The following is a 24,717-nucleotide window of genomic DNA, read 5'->3' as shown; positions in this document are numbered from 1 at the left end:
GAATATCTAATATTCCCCCTTTTCCCAGTGTATAGTTTCTATGATAAAGGACTGTAATTCTTTATTTGCTATCTCATTGCTATCCTTGCTCCAGTGGGTCTGTCTTTCCTGTCAACTGATGGGACTTGTGCCTGAGGTCTTGTTCATATCTGGAAGTTTGGAGAGAAAGCATGATTTTCTATTTTGGTTTTACATAGCAAGCATTATATTGCTGGATGTCCCCCATCTCACTCCAAAGAACACCATGGTCTATTAGTCTTCACCACATGTGTGGGCAGACTGCTCTAGTTGCAATTCCAGCTTTGCTGATTATTATTTTTTATGTTTTATTATCTTTTTTTAAAGATACATAGATCACACAAAATGTTACATTAAAAAATATGAGGTTTGCTGATTATTATAGGGAAACTGTAAGCCGTCTACCTCAGGTAAAGCCTCTGCATTGTCTCCAGAATAATGGAGGGTATCCGCTAATATATTATCTGGTAGGCCATTTTAAAATTAATTTTTATTTTAAAACACACCCATTTTTGTATTCCCTGAAGGTTCAGAAGAATATGAGGATTCAAGATTCTCAGGTGCATCCTCCTAGATTTCCCATCTCAGGTCTCAAGGTGTTACTCCTTTCCTATCAATCCCTGACTCTAGCATATGAGCCTTGATGGGATGTGAATCCAGCCGTTTTCATTCTTTCTATACTTGCAATAAGGTCCTGTACTTGATTTTTTTGGCACAATCCATCCTTTCCCTACAAAAGATGGGAGAATCGTTAAGAACTTCCATAGAGCCTTTCTGGATATCACAACGTGCTGTAAGTTGAGAGTAGACTTATTTGACCTTATCATTTTCTTCCTTCAGTGTATCAGTGGGATTTAGAAACAAAACAACTAACCAATTCTACAGTCCTAACAAAGATCTACAACACAAACCCCTAGTAGATAAAGTGACTGCTGGTACATTCCTTCCCCTCTTGTCCCAAGCATATGTAGATACTCACTGAAGACAGTCTGGCTCATGCTTTATGACATGCATCTCATATCCTAGTGATCTATCTGTCCCAGGTGGGGAGGAGTGGGGTTCCCCCACCGCAGCAGCACACATACACAAGAGGGGGTGATGTACATAGATCATCACCCTGCAGTGGCACCTGCTGGCCATGGGGAACCAAGACCCACTAGTGAAGTTGACATTGCTCTGTCTCTTCTCTATGTGAGTAAAACATCTTTGCGTCAGAGCCTGTGTGTCATGATTTGGCTGGTGACCCTGACACCTATATTGGAGTGGGTTAACATCGCTTTAGGTTTCTCTCCTCTGAACAACAGTCTTCAAAGTCCATCCATGTTGTAGCGTGTATCAGGATGTCTTTCCTTTTTATAGCTGAATAATATTCCATTGTATGGATATGCCTCATTTGTTTATTCATTCATTTGTTGATGAATGCTTGGTTGGGTTGCTTCCACTTTTTGGCTATTTTGAATAATGCTGCTATGAACATTGATGTACAAGTATCATAAATATCATAAATCATGTTTAAGTCCATGATTTCAAGCCTTTTTGATATATCATACAGTAATTCTATGTTCAGCTTTATGATGTATTTAAATCTTACAAGATATCATCATCATCAACATCACTGTCATTATTTTATATTGCCAATGTTCATTTATATTTGCCTACATGTTTACCACTTTTGTTGCTCTTATTCATTCTTGCAAATACCATCTTCCATTTGAAATGTATTTCCTTATACCAATTACACTATTTTCTACTATTTTCTTTAGCACGGGTTTGCTAATAAAGACATCTCCCCAGTTTTGTTTGCCTGGAAAATGTGTTTATTTTACCTTTCTGTGTATGCATAATTCTGTATTGGTAGTTCTTGTTTTTCTAGCACTTGAAGGCATTATTTTACTGTCCTCTGGGTTCCAGTTTTTCTGTTAAGGAGTTAGCTGTCAGACTAATTTTGCACCTTTGAAGGTAATCTTTTTATTCTGACTATTAATATTTACTTTTTACTTTCAGGTTTTGCAGTTTTATACAAAGTGCTCAGGTGTAGAAATCCCTTAATTCATCCCTCTCGTAATGGATGGATTTCTCTGTTCTTGTAGATTCATGAGTTCTGGGAAAATTTCAGTTTAAAACATTGCTTCTCTTTTATTCTCTGTATTCTCACTCTGGAACTCTGATTAGAGATATATTTAGTCTTTTCATTATATTCTCCTGTTGTGAACACCATTCAAAAATAGAGGAATCCCAACCAAAAATTTGGTTTGATGTCAAAACTGGATGATGCCACACACACACAAAGAGAGTATGGAAGGTTTATTATTTACGTAATTGAGGCTTTCTGGAGAGACCAAGGAAGTCCTCTCAAGCAGATCAGAAATGGATTGAGAAAGCAAGGAAAGGATATTGGCTTGGGATTTTATGCTTTTTAAGGAGTAAGGCTGGGATAAAGGTTCCCACATGCCGGCAGGGCTTCTGCGGCTTGAATCTCCTGCCAACACTAAACGAGAAAGCACCTGAACTTTCTTATTAGCTTGCCCAGATGTGGGGCATATTGAAAGAGGCAGAAGTGAGGCTTAAAAGCTGTCTTCAGTCAAACAACAATAAATGGAATCAGACTCCTTATCTCCATATCTCTTAACCTGTCTTCTAAATTTTCTAGCTTTTTGTTTCTTAGTGTTCTTTTCTGAATAATTCCTTCATATATGTCTTTCAAGTTCTCTCTTAGTTTGTATCTAGTCTGCTGGGTAATCAATTTTTAAATTTTGATAATTTTATGTTTAATTTCAAGATCTTCAAATTGATTCTTTTTCAAATCTGCTTGATTATTTCTGACAGTCTGTTATTACCTGATATATTAGTTTTCCTGTTTTATGTGAACATCTTATACATAGCTTTTTTTGTATTTTGTATCTGGTAATTCCAAAATCTGAAGTCTTTAATGAGTCTAAAGTGACTCTCATACATGGTGGTTTATTCATTTATTCATAACCTGTGGGGAATATGGAGGCTTAATTCAGGGTGTTTTTAATTTTTTTAAACTTTTGCTTGGAGTCAGTGGGTGCTACTGACATGGGACCACTTGAGGTCCTTTCTGGGGTCCCCAGTTTAATTTTGGAGTCTTAAGTTTAGTTCTTTATGTTGCTACTAGCCGAAGGCTTAATCTCAAAGTCAGTTGCAGCACTGATATTGATGTTTTCCCTTAAGTAACTGCACCTTTTCTGAGTGCCTAGAACTCCACGCTTTGATTTAAGCTCCACTTTTCTTGGTTTAGAACATCCAATTCACCATCCTGTCAAAGATAGTTTTCTTTTTTTTTTTTTTTTTTATTTATTTATTTTTATTGATTTTGTGATAATATTACATTAAAAATATATATGTGAGGTCCCATTCAACCCCACCCCCCCACCCCACCTCTCCCCCCCCCCCCCCAGCAACACTCGTTCCCATCATCATGACACATCCATTGGATTTTGTAAGTACATCTTTGGGCACCTCTGCACCTCATAGTCAATGGTCCACATCATGGCCCATACTCTCCTCCATTCCATCCAGTGGGCCCTGTGAAGATTTACAATGTCCAGTGATTGCCTCTGAAGCACCATCCAGGGCAGCTCCATGTCCCAAAGACGCCTCCACCTCTCATCTCTTCCTGCCTTTCCCCATACCCATCAGCCACCATGTCCACTTTCCCAATCCAATGCCACCTCTTCTATGTGGACATTGGATTGGTTGTGTCCATTGCACCTCTATGTCAAGAGGAGGCTCAGATTCCACATGGATGTTGGATGCAATCCTCCCACTTTCAGTTGTAATCACTCTAGGCTCCATGGTGTGGTGGTTGTCCTTCTTCAACTCCATCTTAGCTGAGTGTGATAAGTCCAATAAATCATATTGTAGGTGCTGGAGTCTGTTGAGGCTCAGGACCTGGCTAAAAGATAGTTTTCTTTATCCAGTGAGTTTTATATGGGAATTTTAAAGTTTCCAAATACAATTTTTAAATTATTTGACCGTATTATGTTCATAGAATATGATCTGTTTGATGTTCATTCTCTGAAATTTGTTGAGGCTTACTTTATAACTCAACCTGTGTAAATATTTCAAACTGTTCTATGTGCACTTGTATATTATCTTTTTGGGGTGAAAGTTTCTATATATAGATAACAATTAGGCCAAACTTACTGTTCAAATAACCTATAGCCTTACAATTTTTTTTCTTGTTTCATCTTTGTTTCTGAGATATGTTAAAAATCTCTTTGATTTTAGAATTGTTAATTTCTTCTTGAAATTCTGTCAGATGTTCCTATTCAAAGATTTCTGCTGTTAAGTTCATATAATGTCATGATTGTTTTATCTTTTATGTTTACCTTTTTTTTTTTTTAATGTAGTGTTCTTCTTTATTCTTCCTAAATCTTTTGGTTTAATTTTTACTTTATCATATATATATTTTTTAAGATTTATTTTATTTCTCTCTCCCCTTTTTACATTCTGCCACAAAACAGTAATTTAGTTTATGATTAATATTTATATCCATTTATTAAACTGTTTTACCAAGTTCTGGGATCACAATTATTCGTTTTTAAACTTTTAAAATGGAAGTTTATCATTAGTACATGAACACCCATAAACAATAAATGTGTAGCATAAACTGACAAAACAAACATGCATATCATCATACAGGTCTCCCATACATTAGCCTACCACCCACGCCTTGCATTGTTGTGAAGAAAATGTTACAAACTATGAAGAGCATCATCAAAACATTATGACCAACTATGCCCATTATCTTACATTTGGTGTTATTTTCCCTCAACCCACCTGGTTAATGGCACCCTGTATTAGTATTATATACTTGTTATAGTTTGTGACAGAATGTTCTCATATTTATTCTGTTAACCGCAGTCTATCTTCCACCAAGGATTCATTGTGTTATACAGTCCCATGCTTTGAGCAGGCAATTCAAAGTGTATACTAAGTGACTCTCGTATTCATCACAGAGTTATGCTGTCATCACCTCAGTCAATTTTAGAATGTTTTTATTACTCCAAAAGAAAAAAATCCTAAACCCCCTTAAAGTCCCCTATTGTTGTCTCTTAGAATTGATATAATATCTTCTCTGCCATTGCTGCAAAACTATTACAATATTACTGTTAAGTATAATCCATAAATTACATTGGTTGTAATTTTCCCATGTATCACCAATTACTTAACACTTTGGAAAGGAAGAACATTCTTATATTTATACTATTAACCAGTCTTTATCCACCACCAAAATCACTATGTTATACATTCCCTAGATTATTCTCTAGCTTCATTTCATTTGACATTTACATTCACAGATTACTGCTTTCAGCCACAATTGCATTTATAAATCAGCAGTGTTAGTTATACTTACTATAATGTGTTATCATCAACTATTCATTCCAACACTTTTACAATAAATCTTATTAAAAACGCCACATACATTAAGCATCAGTTCCCATTCTCAATCCACATTTTATTTCCCAGTAACCTATACTCGAAAGTTTACCTCCATGAGTTTACTCATTATATTTAGTTTGTGTTCGTAAGACCACTCAATATTTGTCCTTTTGTGTACAGGTTATTTCACTCAACATAGTATCCACAAGGTTTATCCACATTGTCTAATGCATCCCAATTTCACTTCTTCTTAGAGCTGAATAGTATTCCATTTTGTTTATCCACTCATCGGTTTGTAGACATTTGGTTATTTCCATATTTATCAACTGTGAATAATGCTGCTATGAGCAACGATGTGCAAATGTCAGTTAGTGTACTTGTCAGGTCTTCTGAATATATTCCTAGGAACAGGATTGCTCAGTCATATGCAGTTCTATATTTAGTTTCTTGAGAAACCACCAAACTCTTCCCCAGAGGCTGAACCATTCTACATTCCCACCAACAGTGAAGGAGTGTTCCTATTTCTCCACATCCTTTTCAGCACTTGTTGTGCTGAATAATGGCCATCCTTTCAGGTGTGAAATGATATCTTATTGTAGTTTTGATCTAAATTTCCCTAATAGCTAATTATGTTGAACATTTTTCATGTGCTTTTTGGTCATTTGTATTTCTTCTTTGGAGAAATACCTGTTCAAGTTTTTGGCCCATTTTTTTTGAGGTACTGAGGGCTGGGGATTGAACTCAGGACTTTGTATGTGGGAAGCCAGTGCTCAACTACTGAGCCATATCAGCTTCCCTGAGTTACTTTTATCATTTGTTTTTGCTTGTTGTTTTGCTTTTTCTTTGTTTTTTTCAGGAGCACTGGGAACTGAACCCAGGACCTCCCGTGTGGGAGGTGGGAACTCAACTACTTAAGCCACATCAGCTTCCCAAGCCCATTTTTAAATTAGGTTGCTTGTCTTTCTATCATTGGGTCATATGATCTCTTTATATAATATTGATATCAAACCCTTATCAGATATGGGGATTCCAAATATTTTCTCCCAATTAGTAGGCTGCCTTTTCTCTTTCTTGACAAAGTCTTTTGAAGAACAAAAGTGTTTAAGTTTGAGGAGGTAGCATTTGTCTGTTTTTTTCTTTCATTGCTCATATTTAAGAAACCACTGCATATCACAAGATCTTGAAGATGTTTCCCTACATTTCCTAGGAATTTTATGACTGTAGCTTTTAGAATTAAGTCTTTGATCCATTTTGAGTTAATTTTTGTAAGGTGTCAGATAGGGGTCTGTAGTAGTTTGATATGGTTATGAATTCCAAAAATAGATATTGGATTATGTTTGTAATCTGATCTATACCCGGGCCTGATTGAATTATGATTAGGGCTTTATTGGGCCACGTCATTAGGGCATTGAGTGCCCGCACCTTGGTGGGTGGGGACTCACAGATAAAAGGCATGGCAAAGGACAAAGTTGAGGGTTCTTAATGTTGGAGTTTTGATGTTGGAGTTTGAAGCTGAAGCTGGAGGCCTGGGGAGACAGAGCCATTCACCTGATAGTCTACAGCTGACCTTGCGGAGAGAGGCAAAGCCTAGAGAACCTCATGGTCTACAGCTGACCTTGTGGAGAAAACACAGGAGCTGAGCCCAGAGGAACCCAGGAAGCCTGAGCCCTCGCAGATGTCAGCAGCCATCTTGCTCCAACATGTGGAAATAGGCTTTGGTGAGGGAAGCAACTTATGCTTTATGACCTGGTATCTTAAGTTCCTACCCCAAATAAATACCCTTTATAAAAACCAACCAATTTCTGGTATTTTGCATCAGCACCCCTTTGGCTGACTGACACAGGGTCTTCCTTCTTTCTTTTGGATATGGCTATCCAGTTCTTACAGCACCATTTGTTGAATAAACTCTTCTGGCCCAGATGGAAGGGCTTGGCTATCACTTTGCCAGAAATTTGAGGATCTGTTTCTGAACACTCAATTCTATTCCATTGGTCAACATATCTTTCTTTACACCAGTACCATATTGTTTTTACCACTGTAGCTAAGTAGTATAATTTAAAATCAGGAAGTTAGAGTCCTCCAACTTCACTCTTCCTTTTAAGATATTTTTGGCTACTCCAGACCTACTACCCTTCCAATTAAACTTGATAATCGGCATTTCCAATTCTGTAAAAAAAGGTGTTGGAAGTTTTATTGGGATGGTGTTGAATTTGCAGATAAATTTGGGTAGAACTGACATCTTAACAATAATCTTCTAATCTATGAACATGGAGTATCCTTCGAATTATTTGGGTCTTCTTTGGTTTCTTTTAGCAATATTTTGTAGTTTTCCAAATATAAGGCCCTTATGTCCTTGGTTAAGTTTATTCCTAAATATTTGATTCTTTTAGTCACTATTGTAGATGGGAATTTTTTCCTGATTTCCTCCTCAGATTGCTCATTAGTAACATATAGAAAAGCTACTAATTTTTGTATATTAATCTTGTATCCTGTCACTTTGCTGAAGTTGTCTATTAGTTCAGTAGCTTTGTTGTGAATTTTTCAGGTTTTTATAGATATAGCACCATGTCATCAGTAAATAGTAAGAATTTTTGTATTAGTCAGGGTTCTGTAGGGAAACAATCAAAAGGGGATATCTCTAAGTAGTATGAGATTTTGTAAGAGTCCCCCACGTGACCGTGGGGATGCACAACTCCAGGTTCCACAAGTAAGTTGCCAATCAGGGGATCTGATGAAAATCGAATGAAGGTCCTTCATGAGTTACTAGGAGATGCTGGCTGTCAAAGACGAGCTGGGAAATTCTCTCTATAGGCTGAAATCACTTCCCCTTTTAAGGCATTCAAATGATTGTATAAAACATTGCTCATTACTGACAGCAATCTCCTTCGTTGATCATAGATGTAATCAGCCATCTATGCAGCAAACTCACTGATGACTAAAGCCTATAAATGTGCTTGTACTACAGTTAGCCCTTTGATTGCTTGACCAAACAACTGGGCATAATTACCTTGCCAAGTTGACACATTAGCCTAACTTCCTCCTTTTCTATTTGGATGACTTTTATTTCTCTTTCTCATCTAACTGCTCTAGCTAGAATTCCTAGCACAATATTGAGTAACAATGGCAAAAGTGGCATCCCTGTCTAGTTTCTGATCTCAGCAAGAAAGCTTTCAGTCTTTCTCCATTGAGTACAATGCTAGCTGTGGGTTTTTCATATATGCACTTACTCATGTTAAAAAGTTTCCTTTTATTCTTATCTTTCAGATAGTTTTCATCAAGAAAGGTTGTTGTATTTTGTCAAATATCTTTTCTATGTCAAATAAGACAATCATGTAATTTTTCTCCCTCAAGTTAGTAATATATTACATGGATTGATTTTCTTGTGTTGAATCACCCTTGCATACCTGGGACAAAACCCACTTGATCGTGATGTGTAGTTCTTTTAATGTGCTGTTGGATTTGATTAGCAAGTTTTTTTGTTGAAGATTTTTGCTTCTCATTAGGGAAATTGGTCTATAATTTTCTTTTTTTGTGGTATCTTAATCTGGCTTTGGTATTGGGGTGATGTTGGTTTCTTTTTCATAGAATTAGTTCAGTATCATTCCCTCCTGTTCTTTTTTTTTTAATAGTTTGAGCAAGATCGGTATTAATTCTTCTTTGAATAATTGGTAGAATACACCTGTGAAGCCATCTGGTCCTAGGCTTTTCATCTATGGGAGGTTTTTGATGACTATTTAAATCTTACTTTTGATTGTTTTTTTGAGGCCTTCTTTTTCTACTAGGGTCAGTGTAGATTGTATGTGTGTATTTTTAGGAATTTGTCCATTTTGTCTACATTGTCTAGGTTGTTGACATACAGTTGTTCATAATATTCTCTAATGCTCTCTTTTATTTTTGTGGGTTCAGTAGTAATATCCCCTCTCTCATTTCTGATTTTATTTGTTATATCTTTTCTCTTTTTTTCTTTGTCAGTCTAACTAAGGGTTTGTCAATTTTGTTGTTTCAAAGAACCAAGTTTTGGTTTTGTTGATTCTATTTGGTTATTGTTGTTGTTGTTCTCAATTTCATTTATTTCTGTTCTTTTCTGTTATTTATTTCCTTCTGCTTACTTTGGGATTAGTTTGCAGTTTTTTCTAGTTCCTGTAGGTGTTCTGTTAGGTCTTTGATTTTAGGTCTTCTTTTTTAATGTAAGCATTGAGGACTATAAATTTCCTTCTCAGCACTGTCTTCGCTGCATCCCATAGGTTTTCATACGTTGTGTTTTCATTTTCATTTGTCTCAAGACATTTATTGACTTCTCTTTTGCTTTCTTTTTTGACCCACTGATTACTTAAGAGTGCACTGTTTAATATCCATATATTTTTTTTTCCTTGCTCTACCATTATTGATTCCCAGCTTCATTCCATTATGATCAGAGATAGTGCTTTGTATAATTTCAACCTTTTATATGTATTGAGACTTGTTTTGTGACCCAGTATGTAGTCTATGCTGCAGAAAGATCCATGAGTGCTTGAGAAGAATGTGTATCTTGCTATTCTGGGGTGCAATGTTCTAGATAAATCTGTGAGGTCTAATTTGGTTATCATATTGTTCAAGTTCTCTGTTTCTTTGTCAATCCTTTGTCCAGCTGTTCTATCCAAAGATGAGAGGGTTGTATTTAAGTATCTAACTATTATTGTAGAGACATCTATTTCTCTCTTTAGTTTTGCAAGTGTGTGCCTCATATATTTTGGGGCACCCTGATTAGGTGCATAAATATTTATTATTGTCATTTCTTCTTAGTGAACGGCTCCTTTTATTAATATATATAATGTTCTTCTTCATCTTTTTTTCTTCTTCTTCATCTCTTATGGCAGTTTTGTATTTAATGTATTTTATCTGATAATAGCATCGTTACTCCAGCTCTTTTTCTGATTGCTGTTTGTGTGGGATATGTTTTTCCAACCTTTTACTTTCAGTCTTTTTGTGTCATTGTGTGTAAGCCGAGTATCTTGTAGACAGAATATAGATGGCTGCTTTTTTTTTTATCCATTCTGGCAGCCTGTGTCTTTTGATTGGGGGGTTCAATCCATTAACATTAATGTTATTACTGTAAAGATAATTCTTACTTTGTCCATTATATCATCTCACTTTCCATTGACCTATCTTACTATTATTTGTCTTTTCCCCCTTTTTCTTACCTTACTAATATTCATATCTACATTTTCCTTCAGGTCTCTCTCCCCTGTCTTTACTTTTTAGTTTGCAGCACTCCCTTTAGAATCTCTTGTAAATTTTGTCTCTTGATATACTCTCTTAGTTTTTGTTTATCTGTGAGGATTTAAACTCATCCTCAGTTTTGGAGGACTGAAAAAGAATTCTGGCAGCTTTTCTCTTTTAGAACCTTTAATATATCATACTACTGCCTTCTCGCCTCCTTGGTTTCTGATGAGAAATCAGTACTTAGTCTTATTGAGCATCCCTTATATGTGATGAATTGTTTTATTTTGCTACTTTCAGAATCCTCTCTTTCTATCTGGCGTTTGACATTCAGAATAGTAGTGTCTCAGAGTAGGTCTATTCATATTTATTCTCTTTGGTATGCATTGTCCTTCTTAGATAGTGATATTTATATCTTTCAAAGGGTTGAGAAATTTTCAGTCATTATTTCTTCAAATATTTTTCTGCCCCTTTTCCATTCTCTTCTCCTTCTGAGACACCTATAACAAATGTTTGTGCTTTTCACATGGCCATTCAGTTCCCTGACACCTGTTTTGTTTTTTCTGTTCTTTTATTTCTGTTCTCCTGTCTTTTCAAATTCAGATGCTCTGCCCTCCAACTCACTTATTCTTTCCTCAACCAATTCAAATTGGCTATTATACTCCATAGTATTTTTAATATCTTCCATTGTGTCTTTCATTCCCATAAGATCTGTTACTCTTCTTTGCAAACTTTCAAATTCTTCTTTGTTTTCACCCAGTGTCTTCTTAATATCCTTAATGTCTTTAACCATATAATTGAATTTATTAAATAGAAATATTTGGATAGTTGTGATTAGAAGTCTCAAGTCCTGAAGGTTTAATTTGTTCCTTTGGCTGAGCCATATCTTCCTGTTTTTGAGTATGGCTTATAATTTTTGCTGGTGTTGGCATCTAATTTTTTAATCTGTTTATAGCTCACTGATATAAATTAAGCAAACTGAGCAAACTCACAGAGCTAGAGTCTGAAACATAGGTTTACAGGAAATAGAAAGGGAGAAGAGGGTTGTGAGCCAAAGTCCATATAGGTGAACTCTATGACAAGGTGGAAGCATGTAGTTGTGCAGTGAAGGAACATGACAGGGGTACAGTGATAATATTGGGGTTGGGTGGTACAGCTTTGATGGGGGGAGGGTAGGTTGGATGGCCCATGAAATGGGGGAAGGTTGGGGGAGGCAGCAGGTGAACACTGGGGATAAGCAGGGACATTATTGAAGTTTCAATTTTAGGAATGCTTATTTGGCAATATGACAAGGAAAGGTTACTTGTTTAGGGTGTTGGATGAGGGACATTCAGGCCAGAGCACACCTGGAGCAGGCTTCTAGGGAATGTGTGAGTGATCATTTTGGCATAGCATGTTGCATCAGAGGGTAGAGACCCACCTAATTAGCAAGAAGGTGTTGGACTCCCATCCTAGGGAGACCTACCACTATGTTCTCAAACAGAGGAATGGGAGTCACTTGAAAGCAATGGTGGTGCCTAATAGGAGAAGACAGACCAGTGTGTCAAGCCCTCAGTGAAGATGCAAGTAACTATGAATCTTGTCCTTCAAGGAGTGGAGCCTGGTTGTTGCCGTGGGCTCAAAGGGGAGGGGGAGGTAGGAATAAAATAGATGGAAAGGGGGCATTTTGGGGGTGATGGAAGTGTTCTGCATGATCTTGCAATGATGGATACAGGCCATGTTAAATTTTATGATTCAAAATGTAAACCATAATGTGAACCATTGACAATGGTTAGTAGCTGTTTCAATGTTTGTACATCAACTGTAAAAATATGTACCATCCACACATAAATTGTTATTGAAAGGGGAAAGGGGGAAAGGGAGATGATGTTGGGTATATGGGAATCCCCTGTATTCTGTACATGACTCTACTGTCCTAAAACTTCTTTGAAGAAAAACTGAAAAAAAAGTAAGACTCTGGGGAAATAATGGAAGAAAATGTCATTGTACATACAGGACAAGAATCTTAACAGTGATGAAAGGCAAAATGTCAAAAAAAGTTTTTTTTCTTTAAATATTTTTTCATTATTTTTTAATATCCCAATTGTTTAAAATAATATTTTATTTTTACTTTTTATTATTTTTTTCTGTATTTTCCTTCTTATGTATAAAATCATCATTATTATTTCATTTTAGTATTAATTGTATGTGGCTATTTTATTGGCTTCATTTTTGAAGAAGTTTTGGATCACAGAAGGGTTACAACTGTGGCAGGGGAGGATCATTGGTGTGGGGTGTTAGTGAGAGGTGATACATGGGAGAAAGTTTACCCAGGTATACATCTAAGGCATACAAATGTGTTCAAATGTTCATGGAGCGGTGTCATGGTGTGTGGAGAGACATGCAATAACAAAAAGAATATCAAATTCCCATCCAGGGGAGCTCTGCCACATTCTCTAATGGAACAACAACAATGCCCCAAGTACAGGGACAATGACTTGTGAAGGAAGATGGTCCTTTGAAGGACCCTTGATATTGATGACTATGCTTATGAGCCTTTGCCCTTGAAATTGAAACTTAGCCTAGTGACAGAGGATGCCTAAGAGTTATCTACTGGGAACCTCCTTATTGCTCAAGTGTAGCCTACTCTCTAAGCTGAACTCAGCATATAAAAGCAATAACTCCACCACCCCTAGCAGGGGGCATGACTCCCAGGGATGACCCTCCCTGGCACCAAGGGATTGCTACCAAGTACCCACAAGCAGTGCATCTGGGGGGAAAAGAAGACCTTGACCACAAGGGAGAAAAGCTAAAACAAATGAGTTTGTATGGTTAAGAGATTTCAAAGTGACTTGGGAGGCCATCACAGAGGTAGTGCTTATGCACATCTCAACAGGATCTCATTGACAGCCAAAGCAAATCCTACCCCAAATAACAAAGCTCCTCAGGGATATGGAGACATCCAGACACTGTAGTCAGGGCAGATAGCTCAGGAATTTGGCCCCTTGCCAGTGAGTCCTAATCTGGTATTTATGCTCCCCAGTGTGACAGAGTTAGACTCAGCTGTGGTTTCCTTATGCATGATTCTTCTGTTCTTCGATTTGAACCTGTAATTAGTACTAGAGTTTGTAGGTATACATAGAAGAAACTTAAATCTTTGGACTGGCCATGTGTCAACTTAACCCTGAATCTCAATGGAGTTGCAACACCTACTCTCCAGTTCAATGGACTCATCCAGGACAACTAACAGAGAAGGGGTGATGGGCAAACAACATACCAAGGAACCAAGAGTGCCTACAACTGCAAGCAAGAGAGTCCCATCCATCAGATGTATGGGATCAAAGCCCCGCTCATTTAACGGTGGAGTGGGCATCACCACCTCAGAGTCCTCAGGATTGGGAAATGAACTACGGACTAAATAAACCTACTAGTATTCTACTATAGACTAACTGTGATTCTAGCATTAGAAGAAATACCATTGTTGTGGTAGCAGTGATCCACAGATGTTCTAGGGTTAGGGGAGGGAAAAACAGCTGTAATGGGGGGCATTTTCAGACCTGGATATCATCCTGAATGACATTGCAATAGCAGGCCAATATATATCCGACCATAACCTACAGAGTCAAATGGGTGAGAGTGTAAACTACAATGTAAACTATAATTCATGCTTAGTGGCCATGCTCCAAAATATGTTTATCAATTGCAGTGAATGTACCACATTAATGAAAGATGTTAATGTGGGAAGTGTAGAAAGCAGGGCAAATGGGAATCCCTTATATAGTCTCTGTAACATTTATGTAATCAAAGTATCTTTTAAAAAATAAAAAAGTGGAGAAAAAAGGATGTTATTCTTTCATTTTTCTCTTTGAGAACCTAACTATATTTATTTTTAAGTTTCTGTTGGGCAATAATAATTTCATTTATAATAAATTAATATTACAATGAGTGACTTTATTGGTACATTGTCTTAATATTATAATTTAATTTTGATTTTATAATTATTGTTTGTAGGTTGATTATGATGGGTAGTTTTGGGCCCTTTTTCTGTTTCTCATTTCTAGACTGGTGGTTTTTTAGTTTTATGATTGCTTCCATCGTCTCTCCTTTATCTCCTAAAGTAGATTTTAGATGGGTATTTCAGATGATAAAACAAAATCTCTCATAGTCATTGTTTTAAGACAGACAATATAACAGAATGATCACCATATTAACTTGCCTTTAGGTTAAAAGGGAGGAGAAACACAGATTTTGAGGTATTTCTAGCTAACATATAAATCAAGGCAGTTTATTTACCTTTGCGAGATTGAAACAACAAGTTAACTCATTAATTGCAACAACAAATTGACATGCAGTGCTTTGAGATTAAAAGTCAATTTCCATAGGAAATAACATAAAACCTTTGTCATCTTGATGTTGGCAAATAACATTACAAATAACTTCACAAAGATAATTTAAAATTTATATACAACAAACTGGTAAGCTTTGTACTTTTGATAAGGTTTCAGTTCTCATCTAATGATGTTCTTCTAAATATATTCATGCTCAATATTCTGTCTCTTTTTGACACCTGCATCAACAATATTTTTATCTGTTAAAAAAGTTCCTTTAATTAATAATAGTTAGATAGGAAAGTTTAGTGGTTTTTTTTCATAAAAGTACTAAGATAGATTCCATTTGTTAGAACTGATTTAAAAAACACAAGTACTAAAGAAATATGACTTAATAAAATAATACTTTTTAAAAAATATGAGATTATAATATTCTGCTTATACACAAGTTCTTGCTTCATGGTAATATGGATAATACAGATCCGGCTACATAGTGATCAGCTTGACTGAGCTTGTAATTTCAAGTCATCATCTTTGTCCTTCTCTCTTGCTAGTCTCTCAGTTTCATGTGGCACCAAGTATCATATGGGAATCTAATTTTCTTTAGTCTCCTTTCATTGGACTGACAGTGATGAGAGGTACTTATTGACCTTCTTTTACCCTTAACTTTATCACTTTAAAAGATGGACCTAATCAATATCAACCCGATGACAATAAATTTTAATTAATATTCCAAAGTAAGCACAATTATGACTTTTTTTCAGAGCTTACCTTGTGAATTGTTTTCAAATAATTCATGAACAAGTTTGTTAAAATCATAGGTCACTTTTGCAAGAGAATTAGGTTCAAAGTAAAACAGAATATCATCTTCATGTTCATCTTCACGTTTTAAAGTTCCTCCAAATGCCCAAGTAAAGGCAAACACAAAAAGCTTTTGTATCACTGTTGTTAATCTATCAGGATATTTCTCCAGATACCATGTATTTTCATCCCTGAGGTAGATATTTATGGAAGAGTGCTGGTTACATTTTTTAGAAAACAGTCCACTGATTTATTTAAATATCATGTCAAAGTTTCATTATTAAAAAGTAAAACAGTTCAACATTGAGCTAAAAGTTTTAGAGTTAATGTATAATATTCCTTTGATAAAAGTCACATAAATTATACACTGCTACTATTTTTATTTTTAAAGGACTATATGTTTAGGAAATTTGTAGTCAACCTGTATTTCATTTATTTAATACTTATGATTCACTTTTATTTTAGGTCATTTTATTCACTGAGAGATTGCTTGTCTTTTGGGAGAGATCTGATAATTCTTCATTTTATCTAGAAAGAAGTGACAGCCATTCATGACGTACTCTTCCCAATAAAGTCTTAGAGGTTGATTATTTCAAACTGGCTTCTCAGTCTGGGTCACCTTTGCTCATCCCTGGTCCACAACACCCTGAAATTATTCTAGTGACAGATAGTGTTGGAACTGAACAAGAGGTTTGGGTCCAATTTTAAGATATTTTTAATAGTTCAGGATTTAGTATTACCCTAAAATTATTTATAAATTATGAAAAGCATAAAATGTATCACTGAACTAAAATATATTAAATGCAATCATTAATGTATAATACATGTGCAGAATTCTATTTGGAATTTCTAGCCAAGTATAATAGGTTATTCAGCAAATACTTGTTGAATGCCTACTATTTATCAATTACTCTGAACAAAACAGATTGATCCCTTTTTCCCCAGGACAAAAATGTTAATACTAAACCATGATAAGTGCAAGGAATCAAGAGTCAGGAATGCCATGAGGAAAAATAATAAGGGCTAACTAATTTAGATTGTAGGAGTCAGGGGAGGCCTCTTTGAAGAAGCGACAGTTAAACTGAGACCTCAAGAATGTGAGCGATTTGGCAAAATGTGGAAGGAAGAGTATTCGAGTAGAATCAACACAAGTGCAATGACTGATGAGGCCCTGGCTACTGTAGAGGAACCGAAAAAAAAACCAGTGTTACTGAAGCTTAGACAATTGTATGAAGAGATCAGGAGAAAAGACTGGAGAAGTAGGCAGGGACATTGTAAGCTGTGCCAAGGTTGTTGTTTTTCCTCCCACCATTTAATTTAATAACGAGAAGTCATTTCTCGTAATTTAATAACGAGAAGTCATTAAATGGCTATAACTAGAGAAAAGAAACATGTGAATTTATGTTTTTAAAAGATCAAAGACTTGTGTTTATGTACCAGGAGACACGCACAAGTATATCAAACACAGTATTATTTGTAATGGCAAAGAATTGAAAACAATCTAAATGAATATTAATGGGAGAATAAACAAATGGCAATATATTTATATAATGTAATACTAGACAGCAATGAAAATGGATGAAATACAGCAACATGCATCATGCACAATAGATTAATCACAGGGACACACTTTGAACAAAAACTGCAAGACATGGAAGGTCCTATAAAGGCATTCCATTTATTTAAAGTTCAAAAACATGCATAGGTAAACAACATATTTTTATGAATATATTAATAAACTCAAAATTCAGGATAGTGGTTATCTCAGATGATGGGATAGCACAAACAAGATCTAGAAGGGTACACAGGGAATTTCAAAGATAAAATAATATGCTTATTCTAAAATCAGGTGGTGTATATATGGGTATTTGTGGTATTGTTATTTATATTCTTACATGTATTTTATAAATATTCTTTTATGGCTACCTACAATTTAACAAAAAATAAAAATGCTATCTGGTTGTTACATGTAGAATGGACTGGAAGGGTTAAGAGTACAGTTGGTGAAACCAGTTAGAAGGCAATTTTATAGGCAAGAAATAATGGAAGTTGTACTAAGATAGAGATAGCTAAAATGTAGAGAAGTGTAAGAATATTAAGATAGGTAGAGTGGAAACCACATTTAGAATGTTCTAGCATTCAAAAGCAAATGTAACATAAATGTCTCAGGGATTCATAATGGGATGTAGGAAGGCCACAACAGTGACTCTCAACAAAATGGCAGAAAAAATGTAGAGCTAATAATTTCCAAAGCTATAAATTGCTGAGCACTCACTATGTGCTACGTACCATGCTAGACATCTAGCACATGACATTATTATTCCAGTTCTATAAATGAAAAAATCAAACCTTAAATATACTTAATAACAGGTTCAACATTTCACAGCTCATAAATGGAAGATTCATGAAATTGATTCTTGTCAATTTTATTCCTTTCTCAAATATGTACAGAGTCTCAAATAGATACATATTTTACATGTACTTTGAATAATGCCTAGTGTTTCAAACCTAGGCAACATGACATTATAATTTGGTGACCTTGTATTAAACATTCAAAGAACTCTATATTGGTATAAAGGAAATTAAGTGGGTTTTGATATTATGAAGTCTCAAACGTATTGCTTTATTGACAAGTAACCCTGTACCTGTTTGAGGATCTGGCATCTAGTTGTTATTGAAACATGATTGTTGAACAAATGTAACTAACCTTTTTTCTGTATCTTTGAATTTGACAGAAATTTTTGATTCTAGAGGATTTGTCTCCTCAGTTGAAGTGTGATTCAAATCATTACCTTAAAAAGTAAAGAGAATTTTTCTAAATTAAGATATAAAATTTAGTTGGCTAACTAATGATGTTTAATATTTAAACATTGTTTATTTTGTAAATTACCATAGGAGAACTTTTTTTATATAAATGGTATATTACAGTTAGTTTAACAGATCAAAGTGGTAATTTCTTTAAGCAAAAGAGGAGTAGAGACTATTCCTACACTTGACTGAATTGATTCTAATTTGAAGCATAAAGCTGCATACTTTTTGTTCTTCATTCTATTCCTGCAACTTTTTCATAAGTTTGATATTGTTCCAAAATGAAAAGTTTAAAACATATGGTTATACATACATAACATACAGGACTCCCACACATCACCCTACCACCACTACCTCACATTGTTTTGGAGGATTTCTCACAGACGATGAAAGAGCATCATCAGAACATTACTGCTACCTATAGTCAATATCTTATATTTGGTTTACTTTCCCCAAAACAATCCTTACTAACACCCTGTATTAGTATTATATACTCGTTATGGTTCACGAAAGAATGTTCTTATATTTATTCTGTTAACCACAGTCCATCTTCCACAACAGGATTCACTGTGTTATACAGTCCTCTGCTTTGTACAATCCATTCAAAGTGTGTGTACACTCAGCGACTTTCATTTTCACCACAGAGTATGCCGTCATCACCTCAGTCAATTTTTAAACATTATTACTCCAAAAGGAAAGATCTCATACCACTTTATACTCCACCGGTGTTAATCCTTAGAGAATTGATACAGTATCTTCTTTGCCATTGTTACAAAAATATTATATTACTGTTAACTATCATCCGTAACGTACATTGTTGTAATTTTCCCATGTATCACCATATTCTAAACACTTTGCAAAAGAACATTCCTATATTTAAACTATTAACTAAAATTTTCATCCTTCACCAATATCACTATTACACAGTCCCTAGATTCTCCTCTCCCTTTCCTTTAATTGACATTTATGTCCCTAGAACACCCTTTTCAGCTACAATCACACATAAATCAGCAGCGTTAGTTTTACTCACTGTAATGTGTTACCATCAACTCTATTCATTTCCACACTTTTACAATAAACCTATTAAAGATTCCACATATGTCAAGCATCAGTTCCCATTCTCAACCCACATTTTCTCTCCCTGTAATATATGTTCTAGAGCAGGGATTCTTAACCAGGGGAGCACGGATCCCCAAGGGGTCCTGAGGGTCCGTGGAAAGATTTCAGGGGGTCTGTGAGCTTGAACTGAAAAAAATCAACTTATTATCTTTACTTTCTTGACCTCTAACTGAGATCTAGCATTTCCTTCACTTATGAATGTGTGCAATAAATAAATTACAGTAGTATTCATTTCACCTGACTGGCAAAAGGGTCCATGGAACAAGAAGGGTTAAGAACCCCTGCTCTAGAGTTTACCCCCACGAGCTTACTCATGTTAATGAGACCATCCAGTATTTGTTCTTTTGTGTCTGGCTTGTTTCACTCAACAAAATGTCCTCAAGGTTCATCCATGTTGTCATTGCTTTTCAATTTCACTTCTTCTTCCAGCTGAATAGTATTCCATTGTATGTATACACCACAGTTTCTTCATTCACTCATGGGTTGATGGACATTTGGGTTGTTTCCATATTTTAGCAATTGTGAATAATGATTCTCTGAATGTCAATGTACAAATATCAGTTCATAGCCTTGCTTTCAATTTTTCTGAATGTATTTCTAGTAACAGTATTGCTGGATAATATGGCCGTTCTATATTTAGATTTTTTAGTAACTGCCAAACTGTTTTTCACAGAGGTTGTTCCATTTTACATCTCTACCAACAGTGAAGGAATGTTCTTATTTCTCCACATCCTCTCCAGCACTTGTTGTTTCTGTTTTCTGTTTTTTTGTTTTGTTTTGTTGTGTTTTTAAAAAAATAATGACCATTCTATGAGGTGTGAAATGCTATCTTAGTATAGTTTTGGTCTGCATTACCCTAATAGCTAGTGGTGTTGAACATTTCTTCATGTGCTTTTAGCCATCTATATTTCTTCTTTGAAAAAATGTCTACTCAAGTCTTTTGCCCATTTTTAAATTGGGTTGCTTCTCTTTTTATTGAAGAGTTGTATGATTGCGGCGGCTTGCTCGGTCGGTAGAGGTGGGGTCTGGCTGCGGACGAGGGGTCGGTCCAGCTCTGGACGAGGGGTTGGTCCCGCTTGGGACGAGGGGTCGGTCCCACTTGGGACGAGGGGTCGGTCCGGCAGCAGACGAGGGATCGGTCTCACAAGGGGTTGCACGGTTCGGCTGACGGGGTCGCCCGGCGAAGCCGGCGACGAAGGGGTCGCCCGGCGAAGCAGGCGACAAACTGGGGACAAGGGAGGCCAGGCCCTTGTCGGGGGCTCTCAGGACTGGAGGGCGCACGGCAGAAGAACTACCGCGGAGACAAGGTAAACATGCAAGTCCACTTTATTGAGGGAGAGGCAACAGTTTTATAGAGGCTGGGGAAGGCTGATTGGTCGAAGCCACGCCCTGTTCTGATTGGTTGCCGGAGAAAGGTCAGTGGGCGGTACTGGACGGGGGGAGGGGTGGTGATTAGGGATTGGCTGTCGCTGTTGCTGGGGGAAGGGGCAGGGTTTAGGGATTGGTGGCTGCTGTTGCTGGGGTGGAGGGCAGACTTGAGTTTCCCGCCCATGCCTGGCTGTTGCTGCTGTCGGGGGAAGGGAAAAGGGCAGACTGGATTTTTCCGCCCACGCCTGGCTGTTGCTGCTGTCGGGGGAGGGGAAAAGGGCAGACTGGATTTCTCCGCCCACGCCTGGCTGTTGCTGCTATCGGGGGAGGGGAAAAGGACAGACTGGAATTTTCTGCCCTGCGCCTGCGCAGGGAGAAGGAAGAAGAAGGGTGCCGCCCCACAAGGCAACGTGTGGCGCCATCCGGGAGGAGGGGCAGCCGCGGAAGCATGGCTGCCGAGAAGGTGAGACCTGAGGGCAGTCTGCGCCCATGCCGAGCTCCCTTCAGGGGTGGCGGTGAGTCCGACCAGCCACCCTATTATGGGGGCAGCGGCTTGGCCTGCCGCAGCCGCTCCCCTCGCCAGGCCAGCAAACCACACTTCAGCCCGAGGGGTGACCGCATATGATCTTTTTATATAACATGGATTTCAATTCTTATTGGTATGTTATTTCCAAATATTTTCTCCCATTGAGTAAGCTGTCTTGTGTCTTTCTTGACAAAGTCTTTTGAAACACTAAAGTGTTTAAGTTTGAGGAGTTCCCATTTAACTATGTTATCTTTCATTGCTCATATTTGGGTGTAAGGTTTAAGAAACCATTGCCTACTTCAAATCTTTTAGAAGTTTTGCCCACTTTTTCTTCTAGGGGTTTTAGGATTTGAGCTTTTATATTTAGGTATTTGGTCCATTTTGAGTTAAGTATTGTATAAGGTGTGAGATAGGGTTCCTTTTTACTTTTGAAATGAGTATCCAGTTCGCCCAGCACCATTTGTTAAGCAGACTGTTCTGACCCAGTTGGGTGGGATTGCCAGCCTTATCAAGCATAACATGACCATAACTTGAGGATATATTTCTGAACTTTCAATTCAATTCCACTGATCAGTGTGTCTATCTTTACACCAATACCATTTTTTTACGACGATAGCTACGTAAGTCAGAAAGTGGTGAGAGTTCTACAAATTCCTTCTTTTTTTAAATTGATTTATTAAATTGATTTATTAAATTGTATCACTCATACATAAACATACATAGACAATAAGTATATAATTATAGTTGTGAACTTACAAAACAAATATATGTAACATCATACTGGACTCTCATAACTTACCCTACCATCAATAACTTGCATTGCTAAACATTTTTAACTAATGATTAGAGAACATTGTCAAAATATTACTACTAACCAAAGTATTTTCCCCCACCAACCCTATTATTATTATCTTTATATCATTTATATATGAATATACATAAACAAGTGTATAGTAAAAGTTGTGAACTTACACTACAAACATGCATAACATCATACAGGAGTCCCATACATCAACCCTCCACCAACACCTTGCATTATTGTGAGATGTTTGTTACAAATTATGAAAGAATATTGTCAAAATCTTACTACTAATCATAGTCCTTATCTTACATTTGCTGTATTTTCCCCCCAACACACACTATTATTATTTTTTAAACATATTTTATGACAGAAGTTGTAAACTTATAAAACAATCATGCACATGTGCAGAATTCCCAAACAACCCCCTCCATCAACACACCACACTGTGATGGAACATTTGATACAGATAAGATAATATCATCTGATTGTTACCATCTCCATAGTGTACATTTGGCTCACATTTTCCATACTGCCTCATTCTCAACACAGTACATCTTTGGCATAGATGCAAACATATTACATTATTACTGCTAGCCACAGTCCATACATCATTCCAGCTGTACCTTTCCCCTGCTTCTCCACATTCCCACCACCCCGCAGTAGTGATGTACATCCGCTCTAGCTTACAAAGGACACTCTTGCATCTGTACCATCAACCACAGTTCTCATTCACCTCTTGGTTTACTGTGCTATTCAGTTCCTAGATTATTCTCTAGCATTTTATCAATTGGCATTTACATTCCTAGACTACCATTTTCAGTCACTACCCCATTTATAAACTAGCTATTACTCACTTTATGTTACCATCCAAAGTATATATTTCCACACTTTTTCAATAAAGCTAATTAAAACTTCTGCATACATTAAATATAAGTAGTCCATCTCATTCCTCCTCTTATCTCCTTTAAGAATCCACCACCTACCACCTTGAAGATATTTTCCTATAATTTCTTCTAGAAGTTTTATGATTCTTGCTTTTATTTTTAGGTTTTTGATCAATTTTGAATTAATTTTTGGATAAGGTGTGAGATAGGGGTCCTCTTTCCTTCTTTTGGCTATGGATATCCAATTCTTTCAGCACCATTTGTTGAATGGACTGTTCTGCCCAAGCCATGTGGGTTTAACAGGCAAGTCAAAATCAACTTGACTATATATGTGAGGGTCTATTTCCAACCACAAATTTGGTTCCACTGGTCTATGTGTCTGTCTTTATGCTAGGACACCCTTTAGTATTTCTTGAAAATCTGGTCTCTTGCTTAGAAATTCTTTGTTTCTGTTTATCTGTGAATATTCTAATCTCACCCTCATTTTTGAAAGACAGTCTTGCTGGATATAAGATTCTTGGCTAGAAGTTTTCCCTTGTAGTATCTTAAATATATCAGACCACTGTCTTCTTGCCTCCATGGTTTCTGGTGAGAAATCATCACTTAATCTTATTGGGTATCTTTTATATATTATGCATTGCTTTTCTCTTGCCATTCTCAGAATTCTCTTTTTGTCTTTGGCATTTGACATTCTGATGACTACATGTCTTAGAGTTGGTCTATTTGGATTTTTTTTGGATGGGAGTATGTTGTGCTTCTTGGACGTGGATATCTATGTCCTTCAAAAAGATTGGGAAATTTTCTACCATTATTTCCCTTCTCTTCTCTTCTGGGACACCCGTGACACATATGTTTGCATGCCTTTTGCTGTCGTTTAGTTCAATTTTTTCCACTCTTTTCTTGCTCAATTTTTTTCCATTATTTTCTTCATCTGTTCTTTTGTATGTTCACTTTCAGAGGACATTTCTTCAAGCTCACCAGTCCTTTCTTCTACCTCCTCAAATCTACTATTATATGATTCCAATGTATTTAAAAATTTCATTTATTGAGTCTTTCATTCCCATAAGATCTGCTCTTTTTCTATGTATGCTCTCAAATTCTTCTTTGTGCTCATCCAGTCCTTCTTAATATCCTTAACCTTTTGGCCATCTCATTGAATTTATTAAAGAGATTTGTTTGAAACTCTATGATTAGTTGTCTCAATTCTTTTATGTCAACTTGAGGTTTATCTTGTTCCTTTAACTGCCCACTGTCACCATTGATATTCAAAAGTGTATTGAAAGTTCTAAGCAGAGCAGTTAGGCAAGGGTTAAAATAAAAAAACAAAGGCACTCAAATTGGAAAGGAAGCTTTCCCTATTTGCAGGTAACATAAGCCTATACACAGAATACCCTAAAAACTCCACAACAAAGCTTCTAGAGCTAATAAATTAATTCAGTAAAGTGGTAAGATACAAGATCAACATCCAAAGAGCAG

The 24,717-nt window shown here is 36.5% G+C and overlaps 1 protein-coding gene across 1 annotated transcript in view; it reads right to left on the bottom strand.

The window, feature by feature from the left end:
• DNAH14 (dynein axonemal heavy chain 14) overlaps nt 1-24,717 on the bottom strand; it is a 499,447-nt gene that overhangs the window by 210,630 nt on the left and 264,100 nt on the right. The window contains exons 43-45 of the mRNA XM_058275282.1: nt 18,442-18,526; nt 15,705-15,925; nt 4,769-4,779 (exon numbers count right to left, since the gene is read on the bottom strand). Coding sequence (XP_058131265.1) covers nt 4,769-4,779; nt 15,705-15,925; nt 18,442-18,526 — 317 coding nt within the window. The remainder of the gene's footprint in view (nt 1-4,768; nt 4,780-15,704; nt 15,926-18,441; nt 18,527-24,717) is intronic.

This window comes from Dasypus novemcinctus, chromosome 13 (genome assembly GCF_030445035.2).
Source record: "Dasypus novemcinctus isolate mDasNov1 chromosome 13, mDasNov1.1.hap2, whole genome shotgun sequence".
NCBI classification, from domain to species: domain Eukaryota; kingdom Metazoa; phylum Chordata; class Mammalia; order Cingulata; family Dasypodidae; genus Dasypus; species Dasypus novemcinctus.
The sequence above is the reverse complement of the archived record's forward strand: the minus strand, read 5'-3'. Positions and strand labels throughout refer to the sequence as shown.